The 21,203-nt window shown below is 44.3% G+C and overlaps 1 protein-coding gene across 1 annotated transcript; it reads left to right on the top strand.

The window, feature by feature from the left end:
• The first annotated feature begins 8,776 nt into the window (after positions 1–8,776).
• Positions 8,777–12,863, top strand: LOC113808541 (uncharacterized). Its single transcript, XM_070125906.1, has 3 exons — positions 8,777–8,835; positions 10,899–11,045; positions 11,759–12,863. Exons 1-3 carry the CDS (start codon positions 8,777–8,779, stop codon positions 12,861–12,863), a joined length of 1,311 nt encoding a protein of 436 aa, XP_069982007.1.
• The last annotated feature ends 8,340 nt before the right edge of the window (positions 12,864–21,203 follow it).

Here is a 21,203-nt window from a genome sequence, read left to right as displayed (position 1 = left end):
ATTCACTTTTATTTGATTCATTTATACTTTTAACTCCCTCTTATGTGCTCATATATTGTGATTTTACTTTCGTTTTTGTCATTATTTTTCACGTGTTTTAATATAACTTACTAGGTTTATTAAGCCTTTTACCTTTTCCAGTCAGAATTTTTACCCATTTTACCTTGTTCCATTTTTTTTTTTTTTTTTTATCTTATTTTCCTTTATTTTCAGGAATCTTTCGTTACTGTCCACAGGTGCTGATGCTTTGTGTGATTTGGTAATATGTCCGTGAGCTGTTCATAGTGTCGTCGCCAACCTCCACAAGCCTTCTCCTGTGTGGTGACATCGGCAACCATTTCCAGCCACCTCATAACTTCTCAACCGCACTATCCAATACCGAGGACAGTCAAAAGGATGGACGAGCTCAAACCCTCCCAGCAAGGTTCAAATGCCTCCATCTCCACAGAACGATCCCTAACACGGGGGCTGAGCTCCGGGCCTGACCCACGTCAGGTATCTATGCCCAGGCCAGATGCAGTCAGCCAACCAGAGTGCCAGGATGAAATAGCAGCAGGTGCTTGCCTAGCTTGAATGTACTTCTACACAGATGGAAGCAGAAGGCTCCAACCAACCCATCCAGGTGCCCCAGACAAGAGTACTTGGGCAAGGTGGTGCCTTGTCCACATGTTCTTGAACTTTTGAGCCCTGCCCAGGTCAACACTGAAGTATATAGCGCGCCTCTACAGAGAGACTCTCAACTGTCTCCAGTTGCCAGAGCTCTTACATCCTGTATGTCTTCAGCATCAACTCTTCTGCAGCCACTTTCTCACACCTACTCATCTGCTGATGCTTCTACTTATCCCTTCTTCTCTAGTGGCCATAACAAGATATCAGCATATATTATATGGGGAGACCAGCATTGTCAGGATATTGACTCATGGATTACCTGCATAGAGCTCCTGATTCGCCCTGCTATTGATGATGCATTCATTTGCATGGCCAGGGGCCGGTTGTGGGGATATGCCTAAATGGTACCTCTATGACCACTGTTTGAGGGATTGACACAGTGGCATGAGTTCAATACCAAGCTGTGGGCAAAGTTCAGAGGTGCCACTATATCCCATCATTTCTTCGAAATGATGGCTCAAGCCCGAATGGTACCTAGCCAGGTGCCCTTGGACTTTTACCAAGTTGCTGAAATGGCCTTGATGCATGACATCAGGGATATGGAAGGTTTAGTGAGGAGGACTTTTACTACTGGACTGCCGGGCAGGTTGCAACAATAACTTATACTCCTTGACTTCCCAACTACTGGAAGGATAGCTGAAAAATGCCAAGTTAACCATGGGGTTGGACACTCCCTCTATCCAGGGCCCTCTAGTGCAACACAAGGTACACTCATGGCCTTGGTCCTGCATGCTCCAGGACACTTCGCTGTCATAGATGTGCCAGCCCTGGAGTACTACAGTGATGGATCTCTTCAGTTAGCTCCAGTCCAAGGGACACCTGCATCCAACCTTTCCAACTCGACTTGGTCAGGTTGGACACAACCCACAGCCCTGCCTCAGCCATTGTCTTCGACTCACCGTCGCAGTAGTACTCGCAATTTTCATTGGTGTAAATACCATCATGTGGAGAGCCACAACACTTCAGAGTGTTGTGCAAGCCAACGGCTGTGTTTTGGCTGTTGAGAGCTAGGGCACTTTGTTGCCATCAACAGTAAGCCTCTCATTTGTTTTGTTGACACAGGCTCTGAGATGATAGTGAAGAATATGCTTGCCGCACTACTCCCAGGAATCCACATGCAAAACAGCTTGAGAGCATTGCAGAGTGTCACTGGCTTGCCCAAGGCTGTGACTGCCAAGGCAGATTTCACCTTCACCATTCATCCGAGGTTAGATGTCATTCACCGAACCTGTATTGTCAATAGCCTCAATTTCCCTGAGAACCTCCTGCTTGGAATGGACCTGCTTCAACGACTTTCTTTCCATTTGTGCTTCAGTGCTGAACCACCTGGTAACTACATGGAGCTCAGTGCCAACAATGTAGCATCCACTTTATGAGGCTGGGATCATCTACCAGCCTACACACTCCTGCATGTAACAAAATACATGAAAGTTGACCAGAAGCCTCTACTTCCCAGCCACTCAGGTACATATCCCCTATGCATGTAGCAGAAAGTGCTGTTGTTGAGCCTCGATCTAGGAGACATCTTTCAGCTACTTTATCTTGTTCTGTCCCTACCAACACCCACCTTGCTCTCATTGAAGATAGCACCAGTCGTCTAACTGTGCTACGTATCCTCATCACTGTCCACGATCGGCGATCCAGTGTGTGGATAATGAACTTATAACTCATGTCCAGGAAAGTGAATCCTGGCACCGTCCTTGGGTACATAGAGTTATGGGTAACACCTGTTGGAGGGGATGTGGCAGACCTAAACACCACACCTTCAAGTGGCACTGTAATCCATACCTCATCCCATCCTGATTCTGGATTAAGGCCTATCCTATCATCTGCCTTATATAATGAAACTCTAAATTAATATGACAGCCAATCTGAAGGCTGATGAGTTTGACAGCTTTGATGCTTGTTTTGATGTCGGGTACCAGGGCAGTGAATATTTAGTGTTCCCAGATATGCCAACTTTGGATGAGGCACACCAGCAGGATATATCTGAAGGGGCTACTGCAGCAACCAACCATCCTGGACCCAGTTGCCGCTCAACCACCTCACCCCTGACCAGGTAACTTGGCTGACCACTGTGCTGAACAACTTCCCAGGGCTCTTCTCTAGGGACAGGTTCACAGTTGGAGTTCTTGGAGTACAACACCATATAGAGACAAAAACCAATAACCCTGTCTGTGTGAAGCAATGGAGACCCCAAAGTAACAAAATAAGTCAATATGTCAGAATGTGACCAAATGATGGCCCAGGTGATTGAAAATTCATCATCTCCTTGGTTATCCCCTGTAGTTCTCGTCTGCTCTAGAGATTAGAGGTCAGTCAATAAGGTGATCACCCCCCCCTCCCCTGACAGCTATCCACTCCCTCGTGTTGATGACGTCCAGGACTCGTTACTTGGCCGAATGTAGTTCACAGTCCTGGATAGTAGATTAGCATATTGGGCGATCTCGGTCCACCCTAAGATCACCTTCATGGATGGTAATGGATTATTTCAGTTCTTCCACTTACCCTTTGGACCATCCATTGCACCCATAACATTCCAGTGGACAATAAACATCATCCTTGCTTCATTGTTGGGCTGCCACATTCTTGCCTACCTTGATGATGTGATCATAGCATCATTTTTCTTTGCTGGCCACCTACAGGATTTGTGAGACACTGGGGCTTTTGGAAGGAGCAGGGATGAAGCAGGACCTAGAGAAATGTGAGTTCGCTATGCATTATGTGAAGCTTTTCGGATCTGTGATCGGTAGGGATGGTGTCTGTCCTAATCCAGAGAAAGTGGCAGCCATCCTAAATATGAGGTCAAAATCTGTTCCGGACATACGACTATTCCTCAGGGTATGTGGCTATTTTAGGCATCACATTGAGGTCTTTGCCACTATCACCCGATCCCTCACAAGACTAACCAAAAAGGGTGTAAAGTTTGAGTAGGGAGAAACGGCACAGACAGCATTTGACACCTTGAAGGAGGCATTAGCAAAGGCCACTATATTACGTCTCCTAGACTTCAGTCAGCTCTTTGAGGTCCATTTAGATGCTAGTCTCCAGGCCCTCCAACAGATGCTGAAGGGGTGCCCTACATCGTCGCCTACTTGTCACAGGTGCTAAAGGAGGCTGAGACATGTTATCCAACAATAGATCTGGGGCCGGATTCTCAAACGCGTTAAGGCGCCTTAACTTACGGCCAGCGATCTTACAGCCCATGCACAGAGCAAGGAACCCGCCATATTGGCGCGAGTTAAGGCGCCCTCGGTTAAGGCAGGGTGAAAGCAGCCTTAGCGATTTTCGGCGAAGCATAAATTACAATTTTTCAGCCCTAGAACAATACATTACAATTTGTAATTTACTCAATTATAGTGTCATTAGGTGTACATAAACCAATTGTGGACTACTAGATAAGGCAACATGTGTAGTATTCCAACATGACTGTGATTTGCTTTCCATGATAGATGGTGTGTGGTTCCATGATAGATGGAACCACACACCGTTTTTGGGGTGAACAGAATAATTTTGAAATAGCTTTCGTCGTGTTCCGAGCGAATCTAGCGCTCATTTCCTTCGCAAACGAAGTATAACTACAATATCGGCTCCGATAGCTGGGGAGGGCATGATACATATCAGTTAATTTGAGGGGTAATTTCGAGATATATCAGTAGAATACTAGCAAACATAGTATATTGACACATTTCTTTTGCCATGTGATGACCTATTCCATATCTGATTGGTTCTACTGAGCGTCTATGTTCACATCACGTTCACACTCGAATCTAATTGGCTCATATGATTTCCCTTGCCCACATCATCCGCTACAATTTAGTCTGATTTTCCATCACTCTTAACTACTTTTTGCCATTTGTCGCAGTGTAGGAGGCATAAGCTTATTGCGGCTCCTGGAAATTGTAAATTTTATACCCTCTGTAACACCGTTATTATCAATTTGCGCAGAAAATAGTATAGAGGCAAATGCTTAGAATGATGTGTACTACCACGGGATAAGATCAGAATCATTAAATTAGGTGAGGGGTTGCATTTTCAATAATACCAATTTTGTTATAAAGTTATATCATGCCAGGGGCTGGACACAGCGTTGTGTTTACGAAATCAGCTGATTGACATTTACGGCTTGTGATTGGTCAAGATACCCTAAGAACCGCCTGAAATGACAGCTGTGATTGGCCACCTAAGATTCGACGCCTGAAGTGATTTGCGGTGCTGCAGGACTTAAGGCAATGCTAAGGCGCCTTAAAAAACGTTTGAACATACGAAGCTCAGTCCGAGATACAGCGCCTTTGACGGGCCTTGACTTAGGTCGCCGCGGGACGGTTAAAGCCTCCAGGGTGCCTTAACTTATGGCTCTTTTGAGAATCCGGCCCCTGGAAGCCCTTGCTGTCGTGGAAGCTGTCCATGTGTTTGATTCTTACATCTATAGTCGGTATTTTACTATATGGACAGATCACCAATCCCTAGCCCATTTCTTCTCATGGCGAACAAAGAGCAATAATCTGAGTCACTACTCACATGAACTAGGGGAATACGACTTTGCTTTGCGGTACAGCAAGAGGCCAGTAACCTTGTTCCTGACTTCTCCAGACTGGCAGGTGAACCACCCCCACCTGTAGAAGTCTTTTCTTTTGAACATCTTGATCCTGAGCCAGAACCTAAGCCTCCCAACCAACCTGAACATCCTGATCCTGAGCAAGGACTTGAGCCTCCCGACTAGCCTGAATATCCTGATCCTGAGCCAGAACCTGAGCCTCCTGACCAGCTTGAGCCTCCAGATTCTGGGCCAGAACCTGAGTCTCCCAACCAGCCTGAACATCCTGATCCCGAGCAAGAACCTGAGCCTCCCGACCAACCTGAGCATCCTGATCCTGGGCAAGGACCTGAGCCTCCCTATTAGCCTGAATATCCTGATCCTGAGCCAGAACCTGAGCCTCCTGATTCTGAGCCCAAACCTGTCTCCCAACCAGATCCTGAGCCTGAACATCCTGATCCTGAACCAGAACCTGAACCTCCTAACCAGCCTGAGTATCCTGATCTTGGGCCAGAATCTGAGCCTCCCAACCAGCCGGAACAGCCTCAAGATAACCAATATCTCACCACCATGGACAGTAGAGAGAAGAGGGAGCGACCGCTATGCAACCCAACTTGCAATGACCTCGTCAACTGTTTCAGGGCCACCAAGCATTGCCTCAACAACATCCACCTGCTATCATCTCCAGCTTCGAAATAAAAGTTGGAGGCTTGTATCACCTCCAAGAGCATTCAGGTTCTTGCTCAGGATGTCCCTGTGCACTTCCAGACACAGGCTTTGCATCTTGCCCACTGTCCATCCTCTGCCACGCATCCAGGAGCCTTAAGGACATACCAGAATCTGTGCAATGCTTAGTATTTCCCCAGGAAGAGAGAGAGAGAGAGTCAAAGAGAAAGAGAGAGGGAGAAAAGAGAGAGAGGGGGGAGATAGAGACAGAAAGAGGGAGAAAGCGATAGAGAGAGAGGAGGGAAAATGGAGAGTGAAAGAGGAGAATCAGAATCAAATAATTTATTTAGCCAAACAAAATACACATACAAAAGCATGATCCATTATACAATATGGCTGAGCCCTCCAGGAGTTTGACTCCTTTCGGAAGGCCCCTGGTACAACAATTATGCATGTATAACAACTGTATACATCATACAAACATAAGGATATGTACATATTAAGCTGATACATAATACACATATACAAATTTGAAGCAAACTAGGATTACCTTAATTACTAGAACATCTAGCATTATTTTCGTCTTATATAACTATTTACATTATTTTACATCTTATATAATTATTTACATTATTTTACATCTTATATAATTATTTACATTATATTTACAGAACCATCCAAAGAAATTAGAATAAATTAGACATATTAAACATATTGTATTTACCACTTACACCGGAAATGTAGATACATGTATCATCGGCATAAATAACAAAATGTAATTTGCTTGATTAAATCATTGATATAAACATTGAAAAGAATTGGGCCCAAAATTGAGCCTTGAGGAACGCCATATGTTAAAGTACTTAAAGAAGAGGAATGGTTGCCAAATGATACATATTGAGCCCTGTTGCTTAAGTAAGAAGAAAGCCATCTGTGAGCTGAACCTCGAAGTCCATAATGATGCAATGGCTGACAGTATGAAAAGTTTTGGAAAAATCCAGAAATACCCCTAGAATGAACTTTCTCTCATCGAAGCCTTTGATGATATCATTTGTAAAGTGAACAATGGCTGATTCTGTGGATTTATTTTTCATGAAGCTATACTGGGAGTCAGTTATTATTCGGTGTTCATTTAAAAAAGTATTTAATTGCTTACTGATAATTTTCTCCTAAATCTTACTGAAAACTACAAGGACCGAGACAGGACGAAAGTTGCTCAATCGAAACCGCTCGCCTGCTTTGAATAGAGGATGAACTTTAGCTATCTTTGATTTATCTGGAAATATCCCTGTTTCTAATGAGCTGTTTATAATATGATGCAACGGCTTCATTATAGCTGGAAGAATCTGCTTGACTATAAACATGGGGATATTATCATGGCCAGGGGCAGAATTTTTCAGTTCCTGTACTTGTAAAAGTTCAGCTTCAGTGATAGGCAAAAGCGAAAAAGCACTTTGGATCTGATGTCCAGGAAATGTCTGGAGATCCCATTGTGATGAGCAACCATTTCAGCTAAATTGTTGGCAATATTATTAAAATGATTGTTGAATTCTGAGGCAATGTGTGCTGGTTCAGTTATTTCTTTGTTATTAACCAACATCTTATTTGTCTGATGCTCCTTCTTTCGATTTAGAATGTTATCTAAGTTTTTAGAGTCATTTTACATTCACCAAGCTTATTTGCATAATGATTATACTTGGCATCACGGATAATGCGTGTTACTTTGTTGCGCAGGCAACGAAATTTTTCGCCTTACGTAATTGGCCATTTAACAAAGTTTTTTGCATCTGATTTCTTTCTTTAATCAACTGCTTGATTTCGTGTTTGATATATGGCTTATGGTATGATTCTATATATACTATTTTTGACTTTACTTTCTCCAAAGAAAGGAGGGAAATAGATATAAAATTCTCATAGGCAATATTTGGATCTGATGAGGCACCACACATTCGTGATCTAAAAGCGTTTTAAGCAGGGAAAGTTCTTGCCTGAAATCTCAAGCGTTTTTCTTGCCAACTCAAGCATTTCGCTTGCTTTCTCAAGCGACCTCCGTAGATGGCTTGACTTGCGCTTGCTAAGTCAAGCGGTGTACCGTCACCAAGGCAACGGCGTCGGTCGCGTACCGTACTGGTCACGATCCTTCGAATGCGGGCGTTGGCCAGGAAACCCGCTTAATATCTTATCAGATGAATAATTTTTTTCACGGTATCTGATTCTGTAATTTTCTTAAAATTGAAAATTAACTGAAAACGAAAGGAGATAATGGAGATTATAGGAATAAGAAGTTTTACTTATGAATAATAAATGATTATAAGACGAACAATTTTCCTCTTATTGTTAAACTTCTCGTCTTTCTAAATCGAGAATATATCTGATATTTTATGAAATAAAGAATATTTCAAGTGAAAAAGTCTGAGAAATTCTAGCAACATTCTTCTGTTGATATTATATTCGATGATTTGTTATATTTAACCTCATAAAATCGGATATATGGGAATGGGTAGGCCTATATTTTAATTCAGGGATATTCATTTGTTTTGATAACGCGTCAGAATGAAAGGGCTGTCAATCTAAAGTGTGTGTGTCATTGTTTTAGAAGCACTTTATATGAATATAGGAGAAAATATAGCGCTTTGTTAAGATGTTTGGGTAGATTTATTTACTTCTCTGCCATCTTGATGCGGCGCTAGTTTGTCAGTTGTTTTGAATTGCGCGCTCAAACTGTTACCAACCGCAGGTGAAGTAAACTCCACCCTCGACTCGTGCATAAGTTATCTCTTTCCGAGATTGTTGGTGGGAATATTGCTTTTAAAACCCAAGTATGGATATTTTGTGTGTTATTTTGATATTTCTATGCTCATCAAGGACTGTTATGATTTGTAATTTAATAAAAGACATTTCCACATGTCTGGCATCACTGAAGAGGGCCTGCCTGCCTTGGAAATCGTTTTAAGTAGGGAACGGTACAGCGCTTGGCAAGAATTCTTGCCAAGCGCTTCCCTGCTTAAAACGCTTTAATAGTGCTGCTGATTTACCTTGGGCTTTTATTGGCTTAGTAATAGTGGTAAAATACAAATACGAATTAAAAACAGATATCAAAGCTTGTACTTTGGGATCAGAGTCCTTGCTTAGAGGGAGAGAGAAAGAGAGAGAGAGAGAGAATGAGTGAGTGAGAGAGAGAGAGGAGAGAGAAAAGTCAGAGAAAGAGAGAGGATGGAGAGAGAGAGGGGGGGGGCGGAGAAAAGTCAGAGAAAGAGAGATGAGAGAGAGACAGAGAGAGGTAGAGAGAAAAAGAGAGAGAGGGATAGAGGGAGAGACAGAGAGAGAAAAAGAGAGGGACAGAGAGAGAGGAGAGACAAAATGGAGAGGGAGAGAGAAAGGTAGAGATAAAAAGAGAGAAAGAGTCAGAGAGAGAGAGAGAAAAAAAAAAGATAAAGATAGAGAGCGAGAGACGGAGATATAGAGATACATAGGGAGAGAAAGAGAGAGGAGGGAAAAATGGAGACAGAAAAAGAAGAGGGAGAGAGAGGAGAGAGAAAAGCGAAAGAGAGAGACAATGAATAAGTGAGAGAGAGAGAGAGGAGAGAGAAAATTGAGGGAGGGAGGGGGATAGAGAGAATAAGAGAAAGAAAGAGAGAGAGAGGGAGAAGGAGAAAGAGAGAGAGAGAACAGAAGGGAGGAAGGGGAGAGAGAGAGAGAATGAGTTAGAAAGAGAGAGAGAGAGAGGAGAGAGAAAAATGAGAGAAAGAGAGAGGAGAGAGGGAGTGAGAGAGATAGGGGGAGGGAGAGAGAGAGGGGGGGATAATAACGAGAGAGAGGGAGGAGGGGAGATAAAGAGGAGAGAGAGAGAGAGGGGGGAGGTAGAAAGGTAAAGAGAGAGAGAGAAATAATGTAGAGAGAAAGAGGAGAGTGGAGAGAGAAAAGCGAGGGAGAGTGAAGAGAGAAAAGCGAGAGAGAGAGAATGAGTGAGTGAGAGAGAGAGGAGAGAGAAAAGTAGAGAGGGAGAGGAGAGAGAGGGAGTGAGAGAGAGAGAGAGAGAGGAAATGAGAGAGAGAGAGAGGGAGTGAGAGAGAGAGAGACCGAGAGAGAGAGAGAGAGAGAGAGAGAGAGAGAGAGTGAGAGAAAGAGACGGAGTGAGAGAGAGAGGGAGTGAGAGAGAGAGAGAGAGAGGGAGTGAGATAAAGAGAGAGAGGGAGTGAGAGAGAAAGAGATGGAGTGAGAGCGAGGTAGAGAGGGAGTGAGAGAGTGAGAGAGAGAGAGAGAGAGGGAGTGAGAGAGAGAGAGAGAGGGAGGGAGGGAGGGAGGGGGAGGAGGGAGGGAGGGAGAGAGAGAGACAAAGTCAAAGTCAAAACACTTTATACCATTGATTGTGATGGTTATTCTTTACATAAATACATTCATATTTACAACTGATTTTTTAATAGGTGTTCTTTTAATTTCGCTTTGAAATTACAAAAGCTATTAATAACTCATATTATCTGGTAACATGTTCCATAACTTAGGTCCACGTATTCCCATTTGTCGTGCCCCTGTATCAGTACTCGATCTCTTAACATACAGAGAATTTACTTGGCGTGTCACGACACCTGATGTGGTCCCTACAGTTTGCAAGTGCATTAACCATTGCGGATAATTCCCATGAATGAGCTTGTAGATGAATACACATATGTCATAACTGCATTTAGGTTGGGCTTTTAACCATTTTGATTTTTAGATATGCGGGCTGATGTGATCAAGTTTACAGATATTACCTAATGCAACTCTTGCAGCAAAGTTTTGTAATTTTTGTACTTTTTGCATTTGGGTTTTGTTAGTCGAACCCCAAATATTTGAACAATAGTTAATAATACTTAGAACTAGAGTTTGCACAACCATGATTCTAGTTTCAGTAGTGACGATTTTTTATGTGATTAAGATACTAGGCTGCTCGCTACTTTCCTGTGTATCTTGTCAACGTGTTGTTCAAATGTCATAAATCTGTCTAAGTGTATTCCCAGATTATTCACTGAAGTGTTCTGCTTGATAGAGCAGCCTTCAAATTCTATGGTCGTGTCATTGGGAATTTTAACTATGTTCTGCCGGCTACTTATGAATATACATTGACTTTTATGTGGATTAGTTTCAGACCATTAATTTTAATAGCAAAATATAATTTTGCTAGTATAAGGGTATGGTGAGTGTTTCTTATTAATGTCTTCAAGTTGTTTACTGAGTCACTATGAAGCAACTAGGAATCGTTGGCGTACTGCACTATAAGGCAGTTATGGGCTATTGTTGATAAATCATATATGAAAATTGTAAATAGTATCGGACCTAAAATGGATCCTTGCGGAACACCTAAAGGTACTTGTTATTTTGATGACATACAATCATTGATTCTTACCGATTGGCTCCTTGTATCTAAAAAGGTATCAATTTTATGGATTGCTAATTTGTTAAGGAGAATTTCATGGCTGACACTATCAAAAGCCTTAGAAAGGTTGCATAATGTGAGCATATTTACCCCTATTATTGTCTATGTTATTATAAATCTCATCAGTAATTTGTAGTGAAGCTGTTTCAGTAGAGAACTTATTTATGAAACCATTTTGCGTTTTAGATAATAAGTTATTGGCCTCCAGGAAACTCGTTAATTGATTTGTTACAATTTTTTCAAGAACTTTAGATAATATAGGGAGTATAGTAATTGGGCGATAATTAATTACATCGTCTATATCCCCCGATTTGGAAATTGGTGTTACTATACCATGTTTCCAAAGCGACGGACACTGCCGGATACCGCCTGGTAATGCCTGGTACTGCCCGGTACCACTCGACACTGCCAGGTAGCTATAAACGCATTATTTCTCTTTTTCTCTGATGAATTTCATACTATATTCTGCCTAGTACCGCCCGGTACTGCCTAGTACCACCCAGCACCGTCCGGTACTGCCCGCTACCGTCCGGCACTGCCAGTTACCGTCCGGTACTGCCCGCTACCGTCCGCCACTGCCAGTTACCGTCCGCCACTGCCCGCTACCGTCTGCCACTGCCCGCTACCGTCCGCCACTGCCCGCTACCGTCCGCCACTGCCCGCTACCGTCCGCCACTGCCCGCTACCGTCCGCCACTGCCCGCTACCGTCCGCCACTGCCCGCTACCGTCCGCCACTGCCCGCTACCGTCCGTCACTGCCCGCTACCGTCCGCCACTGCCCGCTACCGTCCGCCACTGCCCGCTACCGTCCGCCACTGCCCGCTACCGTCCGCCACTGCCCGCTACCGTCCGCCACTGCCCGCTACCGTCCGCCACTGCCCGCTACCGTCCGCCACTGCCCGCTACCGTCCGCCACTGCCCGCTACCGTCCGCCACTGCCCGCTACCGTCCGCCACTGCCCGCTACCGTCCGCCACTGCCCGCTACCGTCCGCCACTGCCCGCTACCGTCCGCCACTGCCCGCTACCGTCCGCCACTGCCCGCTACCGTCCGCCACTGCCCGCTACCGTCCGCCACTGCCCGCTACCGTCCGCCACTGCCCGCTACCGTCCGCCACTGCCCGCTACCGTCCGCCACTGCCCGCTACCGTCCGCCACTGCCCGCTACCGTCCGCCACTGCCCGCTACCGTCCGCCACTGCCCGCTACCGTCCGCCACTGCCCGCTACCGTCCGCCACTGCCCGCTACCGTCCGCCACTGCCCGCTACCGCTCGGCACTGCCTGGTACCGCCCGGCAGTATCCGGTAACGTCCGGTACTGCCCGGTACCGGCAGTACCGGACGGTACCGGGCAGTGCCAGGCGGTACTGGGCAGTGCCAGGCGGTACTGGGCAGTGCCAGGCGGTACCGGACGGTACCAGGCAGTGCCAGGCGGTACCGGGCAGTACAGGACGGTATCGAGCAGTGCCGGACGGTACCGGGTGGTTCCGGGAAGTGCCGGGCGGTACCGGGCAGTACGGGATGGTACCGGGCAGTGCTGGACGGTACAGGGCAGTACCGGATGGTACCGGGCAGTACTGAGTAGTATATTTATAAGAGAAAATGAGACAAATAATTCGTTTATAGCTATTGGGCAGTTGTTTTATTAGCACCGGGCAGTGCTGAGCGGTACCGGGCAGTAGTTTGCATGACCTGTGACCAGAGAGGTTGCGGGAGGATTATCTCTGATAAAGCGCAAAGCAATACCATTTGCTCCTACAGCATTTGTTTTGCGAAGGTGTTTTATTACTAAGATTTATGTTTCTACGTCCACTGATTGTGGTCTGGAAAAAATAGTTGTAAACCTTGCCCGATCTGTGTTTCGTCGTACTGTAGTTATTTGTTCATAAGTTAGATTTCCATTTTTTGAAAAGAAGACATTAAAATGCTCTGCTTTGTGTAGCACTTGCACAGTCACTAGTGAGGTGCTTGTTGTAAGGCACTAGTGTTTTAAAAATTTTCTATGTCTTATCAGAGTAGTTCTTATATTCGGTAAATTTATTTCTGAAATAATTTCTTTTCGCAGATTGAATTAACAATTTGACATTTTTCTTTTTTACTTTATAATCTACTTGAAAGGCGGCTCTATGTCTGTTACATTTAAAAGCTTGGTGGGCTTCATTTCTATCGCAAATGGCTCTCTTGATGTCATTTATCCATGGACGGAGGACGTCTGACGATTCGTGTTACGTAGGGAGCCAGCGCATCGATGCTGCTTTTAAAACTTCCGTGAGAATAGTTACTTGTTTGCTTACATTATCTATTGATGAAATATCAAATAGATTCATTTCTTTAGACAAGATAAACTCGCGGAAAGATTGAGTCATAGTGTTTGAAATCGCGAAAAGTTTTTATTAATGGTGGTCACTTTGTTTTCTTGATATTTATCGTCATCGTGATAAGTCCATAATCAGCAATATGGCATGGGATGACATTGGAATGGAGAATGAGATCTGGCCTGTTATTATTAAATCTAATAGAAAAGAGGTGTTTTCTGTAATTCGAGTAGATTTATCTATTATTAGTTCTAATCTGTTTTTCTTAATTATCTTCGCTAATTTAGTATTAGATTTTGTTAAATCATCAGTTAGGTCACCTAGATGAAAGGATTTGAGGATATTTCTCTAAAAACCTTTTCAATGTATTCAAATGATTCTGAGGTAGACAGCGCCAATAATGAAGAGAGGAAGCATGTTGCTTTGTACGGTAACCCAGACATCCTCTACGGCAGTATTGTTAACTGCTGTAGTAGATATCCCGTTTGACTTCAGGGTATCCCATACATATATACATACTCCTCCTCCTCCCCCTGCATCACATCTGTAAACTTTAAAATTTGGAATATTGATGAAATTAATAACCGTTTTCTGGTGGAACCATGTTTCACTTATGCATAATATGTCTATGATTCTTTCCTCAAGCATTTTAATTTCTTCAAAATGTCCGAGGAGAGACTGAGCGTTTATATGCTCAACTGGTGTAGTAGTCATGTGTTATCACTGTCTTATGGGCCTTGAAATGTTTTCAAACTTTTCGGACAGATGTCCTTCTATACCATCTTCGTTTGGGACGATCTGCACCCTTTAACGGCTTTGGTGTTTGGTTTTCTTTGTTTGTTTGTTTTTTTCTCCAATTTCTTGATTTGACCTTGGTGTAACCATCTTCATCAATATCTTGTGTGGGCTTTGCTCGTTCTGCATAGTTCTCCTCCAGCAGCTGATGGCGCTGCTGGAGGAGGGGGGTGGGGGCAGCATGTAGGGCGGTAGCCCCTTGCACCTGCTGCTGAGCTGTTTCCTCCCAGTGGTGTTTGGGGTCGAGTTGTTCTCTTTGATTGTTACTCCTGTTATTTTGTTTTTTTCTAAATCTTCATGTTACTTGTGTAGAAGCTTCCACCATGGTCTTCTTTGGCGTGTTGGTTTTGGGACTCACGGCAGGAGGGCTCTTAGTTGACTTTGGGGAGGCGGGGGCGTCTGGCTGGCCGCGGGCAGGGAGGGGAAGGTATTGGGAGGAGAGGATTGCTGGTCGCGGGTATGGGTATGGAGGGTATGGATGAGGGGTTTTGGGTGGAGGTAGGGGCCGTTGTGACGGGGAGATGTGATAAGGATAAGGATAAGTCCGATATGCGAAGCTGAGCCTCGTCCGGGCTATGGGGGAGCCCGGCCTGTGCCGACAAATGTCGACTCGATCAACGTGTGTCAGCGAGTGCTGATGCGACAGAGCTTAGTCCTTACCCACCGTGGTGCCCAGCCACAGCAGTAACCTCCGGGTGACAACTGCAACTTCTCGCGCCTGGGCGGGGCGTGAACCGCCGACCCCTCGGATGAGAAGCCGACACGTTACCACTGTACTAGCCTGGAGGCTGGGAGATGTGAATGGAAAGGTTTCATATGTGGTCTGATCACGGGTGGGGGATGGGGGTTAGGGGGGATCGGCTCTTGTGTAACCGATGTGTACTCTGCTTGTTTTTGCCCCATTAATTTATTGATAGTCGACTGTTGTTCGGAGAACATTCTGATCAGCAAGTCGATTTTGTTTTCAATTAGATTTTGGTCTGTGAAGGAAGGCCCATTACAGGTCTGTGTTCTTTGGACTGTAGTATTTGGGAAAAAAAAAAAAAAAAAAAAAACTTTACAAAAGGAATAGAATTTCCTGATTTCTTAGGAAGTGACCTGTCTGTTGGGGTAGTGTCCGTTGTAGTTGCTGCAAACACTATGTTTTGATTATCTACACACTGATCAATCATAATGTGCACGATAATGTTTGTCATTCGTTTAGTGTCCCTTGTCGTGCTCCTGGGATTTCTGGAGTCTGATAAACTGATCACAATGTCATGGGCTTGTTCGATTTCAGCCGGTCTGTAATTTTTTTTATTTTATCACACATGACCGACCGTGGCCAAGACTTTTTGATAGCAACGAAACACAGAATTGTGTTAAGCTGCCGAGCTGATAAATTGCTCTTTCAGATTGATGCACATTTTACACTGTTATCACTGTTACTGCTAATGGGCCCCTCACCCTGGGCCGGGGGGCAGCCTTGATCCTGGCTGCCATGGGGGTGCCTATCCTCGTGGGCGGGGAGGCAGCTCTGACCCATGCTGCCAGGGGGCCCATACCCTAGGGCTGAGGTCCCGGTACCCGGGGGGGCGGCACATTACCCCTTTCACTCTGGGGAAAAGAGCTCGTGCTAGCTGCCCGAAGAAAGCACCAGGGAGGCCCCCTGGTTGGCCCCTCAAACCCGGGGGGAGGGGTCAGATTACCCTTTGACTTTGCGGGACCATGAGAAGGCATGGTCCAATCACCACGGCGGTTAGACTCAGATTCAGAGAGGATGATAGATAAAGAGAGAGAAAGGGAGAGAGAGGAGAGAGAGAGGGGGGGGATTAGAAGGAGAGAGAGAGAGGAGAGGAGATAAAGAGGAGAGAGAGAGAGGAGAGGAGATAAAGAGGAAGAGATTGAGAGAGAGGAGAGAAAAAAATGGAGAGAGAAAGAGGAGAGGGAGAGAGAGGAGAGAGAAAGAGAGAGAGGGGGGGGGTCAGAGGGAGTGAGTGGGTGAGTGAGAGAGGAGAGGGGGGGAGGGAGTGAGTGGGTGAGTGAGAGAGGAGAGAAAAGTAGAGAGAGAGAGAGGAGAGGGGGGAGGGAGTGAGAGAGAAAGAGTGTCAGGATTTTGTTCTTGCCTGATTTTGGTGGGTTATGGAGACACAATTCTGGTTTGGAGGTTTATTCTGAAGAGGTGGTAGGTAGCTTGGTGTGGGCTGTCTCGTGTGGTGCAGTTGTGGGCAAGGGAGCCCAGGGGCGCGCCGAGCGAGGGCACGCATGGTACACTTCCGGAGGAGCCGTCCGGGTCAGCCCGTGACCCGAGATCGAATGTGTTGTAACTTTCAAGGCTAGGTTGGGAATCTCTAGCATTGGGGACGTGGGTAGGTAATCCTTGTTCCTCAGATAGAGAGAGAGAAGGGGGAGGGAGGAAGGGAGAGAGAGAAAGGGGGGGGGGAGTGGGAGAGATAGAGAGGGGGGGGGAGTGGGAGAGAGAGAGAGAAGGGAAGGAAGGAGACAGAGAGAGAATGATACAGAGAGAGAGGGGGGGGGGGGGAGGGAGAGCAGGTGCTGGCGTTCTCTGAAAGAAGTACTCCGGGGCAGAGACAGGAAAGCAAATAGTGGGCCTGTAAGATATGATAAAAATATATCACATTGCAATGACAATATTAATTCAATTATTTGCATGATTTTTCCATTTTTATTTATTTTTTTCAATAATTCACTGTCCAAGGATAGACAGAGCAACATGCTTAGGGAGACAATTGCAATATTCCGCGAGGACTTGCTTGAGTTGCAATTGCCTCCGATAGCTGGAGGTGAAAATCTACAAGAGATAAGCATTGTGCAAAACTACAAGGAAGCAAAAGGTGTCGCAGTCCGCAAGGACTTGTCTTGAACGACGAACTTCCTTGGAAAAAAAAAGAAATAAAAATGTAACAATGCAGAGTTCAGTTGTGTGCAGCGCAATAGTGCATACGGTATACGTCTGACTAATAGTAAATGTTCTATCTCACTTCAGTGAAGTTGTCTATCACATGTCACCAACAGCAATTCGAGGCAAAGCGTTAATGAAAACTGGTAATGCAGTCCTCATACTTCAGGAGCGACTCATTACATCAAATATGCTTTCTCAAGACAACATATGCACGATAAAACGTCATGCAAGACAAGAATACACGATTGGCGCAAGTCGGTTATCTTTTCGGAAACAGTACGCATGTAATTCTTGTGCAATTAACGGGTTTCTGCGGGATGATGTGCGCATGTGGTTGCGTGGGTGATGAGTAGACGAGTTTTAATGAATCGGTGAGTTATGAAATGAGTAAGTCAGAGTTAAGTACACAAATAGAAAAAAGAACGCTGATAAATATTTTTTTTATGAGTCATTAGTAATATGTCAAAGGAAGAGCGAGAGTAAAAAAGAAATAGAATGGCGTGAGAGTTGGAATGAATAAGCTAAGGGGACGAGGAGTAGGTGGACAGGAGGCTAGGGGAAGGATGAGGTGGGGGGGGGGTAAAAGAGTTATAGGTGAGGATGGGGGTCAGGGTCAGGTATGTAGGCGTGGGTGGGAATGTGGGTTGCACGCAATGAAAATAATCACAAATCTGACTGCATGAAAAGAACATTCACGGTAATAACAATAAACTTACTTTAACTGCAACATTAATCAACTGCTATGAGAAATCATAAAAATGTTACTTTAATTAGTACATAAAATGAGTGAAATGGTGACAGGTCTGTTGCAGAACAGACTAAGGCTTGCAGAGCAACACATGATGCAAGTGGGTTTGGGTCAGTTTCCCTTGGACAACTGACAGCTGTAAATGACATATACTTAAAAGAAATTCCCTGAGGAAAAGTGATGACGGACCCAACCGTAGAAGGGATATATCATCGACGAGCTCATATGCAGAATGCAAATTGGGCATCCCATCTTCTTGGGGAATACCAGCGATAATCTCATCTCTCACATATAGTCTTATAAAAAGGCACGGCGCGGCGCTGAAATCGCCTCTGGCAATAAGTGTGCAGCTCAGCATATACAGAACTTAACATTAACTTAACACTAGTTACATGTCCATACCCAGATGGGGGTCGTCACCGAGGACAATGTAATAATGATGAGGTGGGGTTCGTGATTAAGATTGGTTAATGAAGCAAATGTTTCGAAAATCAGGTCAGCGTATTGAGGGAAATAAATGGAAAATCATTAGGATAACCAAGGTAATTTCTCATTTAGTGATGACTTATGAAAGCGAAAATCACGAAAAGTATGAAATCGTAGTATCTGTATAATATAATTAATCTCTAACACGGAGATAACTGAATAAAATGTAAACACAAATAGCCTGAATGTAATTTAAGTCGGGCGAAGTCAGATGGTAAGGGAGGGATATTTTACCTTAGTAAGGTCTAGTGAGGTTATTATCCAAATATTCATTAAAAATAGCAAGAGCTAGTAGATATAAAATCAAATAATATTGTGAAAAAATAAGTACACGATAATCTAGAAATTAAATAATCAAATTACCAATAAATGGAATAAAGAATAACACTTTACAGTGAATCCTCGTTTTTCGCGGGGGTTACGTCCCCCAAAAAAAACGTGATAGGCGAAATCCGTGAAGTAGTAACCTTTATTTTTTTTACAATTATTATACAATGAAATACTCTATAATTGAAACCAAAGAACAAAACCTAAATATAAAATGTTCGAAGCTTTACTTCAAGATAATATCGGAGAATAAACCTAGGAATCACAAAGACAGAAAAGGTCATTAAAACAGGTCGCTCGCGGTCAAAATATGGTCATTAAGACTAGGTCAGATGAAAATTATATCGAATGCATTCTTTTAACATTTTGTTTAAAATATCACGACATAAAATTTAACGCTAGTGGCCTGAACAGAAATATTGAGTTTAGATAGAGAGGGAGGTGAATAACGGGTGGGGGTTAAGAGGGAGGGAGGGGGTTTAGGACGGTAGGGATGGTAATAGCGGGAGGGTGTGGGAACAGGGTTAGGTGGGAAGCGTGGGGAAAGAGAAAATGTTTGTGCGTAATTCAACTAAATTATTTAAATATTCAAAAATATCCCACATATGCATAATCAAACCAAGCCGAAAAAAATATACGAAATTAACGTCGATATAGCGTCGGTTAATGAGAATAAGATAGGTGCCAAGAATATGACAATACTTATACCTCTAGTCGTGTGGCTTAGTATGATTAATTTAGAGAAAAATGCACGGTATAGTTCACCCACATTTTAGAATATCAAGAGGGATAGACAACGAATCTATATTAATTCTAGCATGATCGAGTTAGATTTTTTAAAAACACGCCAAAGAAAGAAATGACTCTCGCAAGTGATAAAAATTGGGAATGATTCCCTTAAAAAGACGACGATTTACCATGAGGAAAAACAACATGGCAGATACTAGAAAAAAAGGAAAGAAAACGCACTTTGCGCAGACACGTTCAGATATTTGAAAAAAAAAATCACTGCACTTGTGAAAAAATCACATGCACACAAATGCGAAGAAAGGGGAAAGAAAAGAAGTGCCCATGGTGTACTTACATTTTTTCGGAGGCTTGTACTTCGTGTCGCAGCTGCATACAGCGACTTACCGCCGTCTGCCACCACTTTGTCAGGGTTTTGTTTTCCCCTGACTTTGGTGGGTTATGGAGACATAATTCTGCATTGGCTATTTATTGGTAGAAGTGGAAGGTAGTGTGGCGTGGGCTGTGTCTCGTGCGGTGCAGTTGTGGGCAAGGGGAGCCCAAGAGGCGCGCCGAGCAGGAACTCCCAGAGGGAGCCGTCTCGGTCACCCCGTGACCCGAGATCGAATGTGTTGTAGCTCTCAAGTCTGGGTCTGGAATCCCTAGCGTTGGAGACGTGGGAAGGTAATCCTTGTTCCTCAGAGGGGGAGAGGGAGGGAGAGAGAGAATGAGTGAGTGAGTGAGTAATTGAGAGAGGTTAGAGAAAATTGAGAGAGAGAGAGAGAGAGAGAGGAGGGGAGATAAAGAGACAAGAGAGAGAGAGAGAGAGAGAGAGAGAGAGAGGAGGGGAGATAAAAAGAGGAGAGAGAGAGAGAAGAGAAATAGACAGATGTTTAACAGTCCAATGTTTGAAATGGGTGAAAGGGAGTGAAAATAATGTCATTTAGTTCACATTTTAGTTCATCATTCCATTTATGGACAAGCATACTCATACACATGAGAGAAAAGCCTTGGAATTTGTAATAAACGAAACCTTAACTGTCGAACAATTGTGAATGAGAGAGGGGGGGAGAGATGAATAACGGAAATAAGAATGAAAAAGGATTAAATGAAATGAAGAGAAAACAAAAAAATAATGATAATGGAAATGCAAAAAAAGAAAGGAACAATCTGCCGTGATAGACGACTACAAAGACGAATGAAATGCTATTATCGCTTTGAACACGAGAAGCTCTAGGGTGAGCCTGACCTAAGAAGGAGGGGGTTCAGGTCGCGGCGCCGGAAAGGTACTCTCTCGGCTCCTGCGAGGTGAAACGAGGGGGGCAGGGAGGGCGGAAGAAGAAAGAAAATACGCACGGGCAATGGGAGAGGGAGGGAGAGAGGGAGAGGGAGGTAGGGAGAGAATGAGAGGGAGATGGAGGAACAGAGAGAATTATTCTCTTCGATTAGTTGCAACGGTTCTTTTTACACAGATGATTATAGAGTGGGTGATATAGAATAAGCAGAAACAAATCAGGTACAGCTGGCCGACTAAATTCGCGGCCGCCCTAGAGGTATCGAGCTAGTTTATCTAGTAACAACAGTGCATTCAAGTGTAGCAGTGTAAGCCCTGTTAAGTAAAG

Source organism: Penaeus vannamei, chromosome 1, assembly GCF_042767895.1.
Source record: "Penaeus vannamei isolate JL-2024 chromosome 1, ASM4276789v1, whole genome shotgun sequence".
Lineage (NCBI taxonomy): Eukaryota > Metazoa > Arthropoda > Malacostraca > Decapoda > Penaeidae > Penaeus > Penaeus vannamei.
The sequence above is the reverse complement of the archived record's forward strand: the minus strand, read 5'-3'. Positions and strand labels throughout refer to the sequence as shown.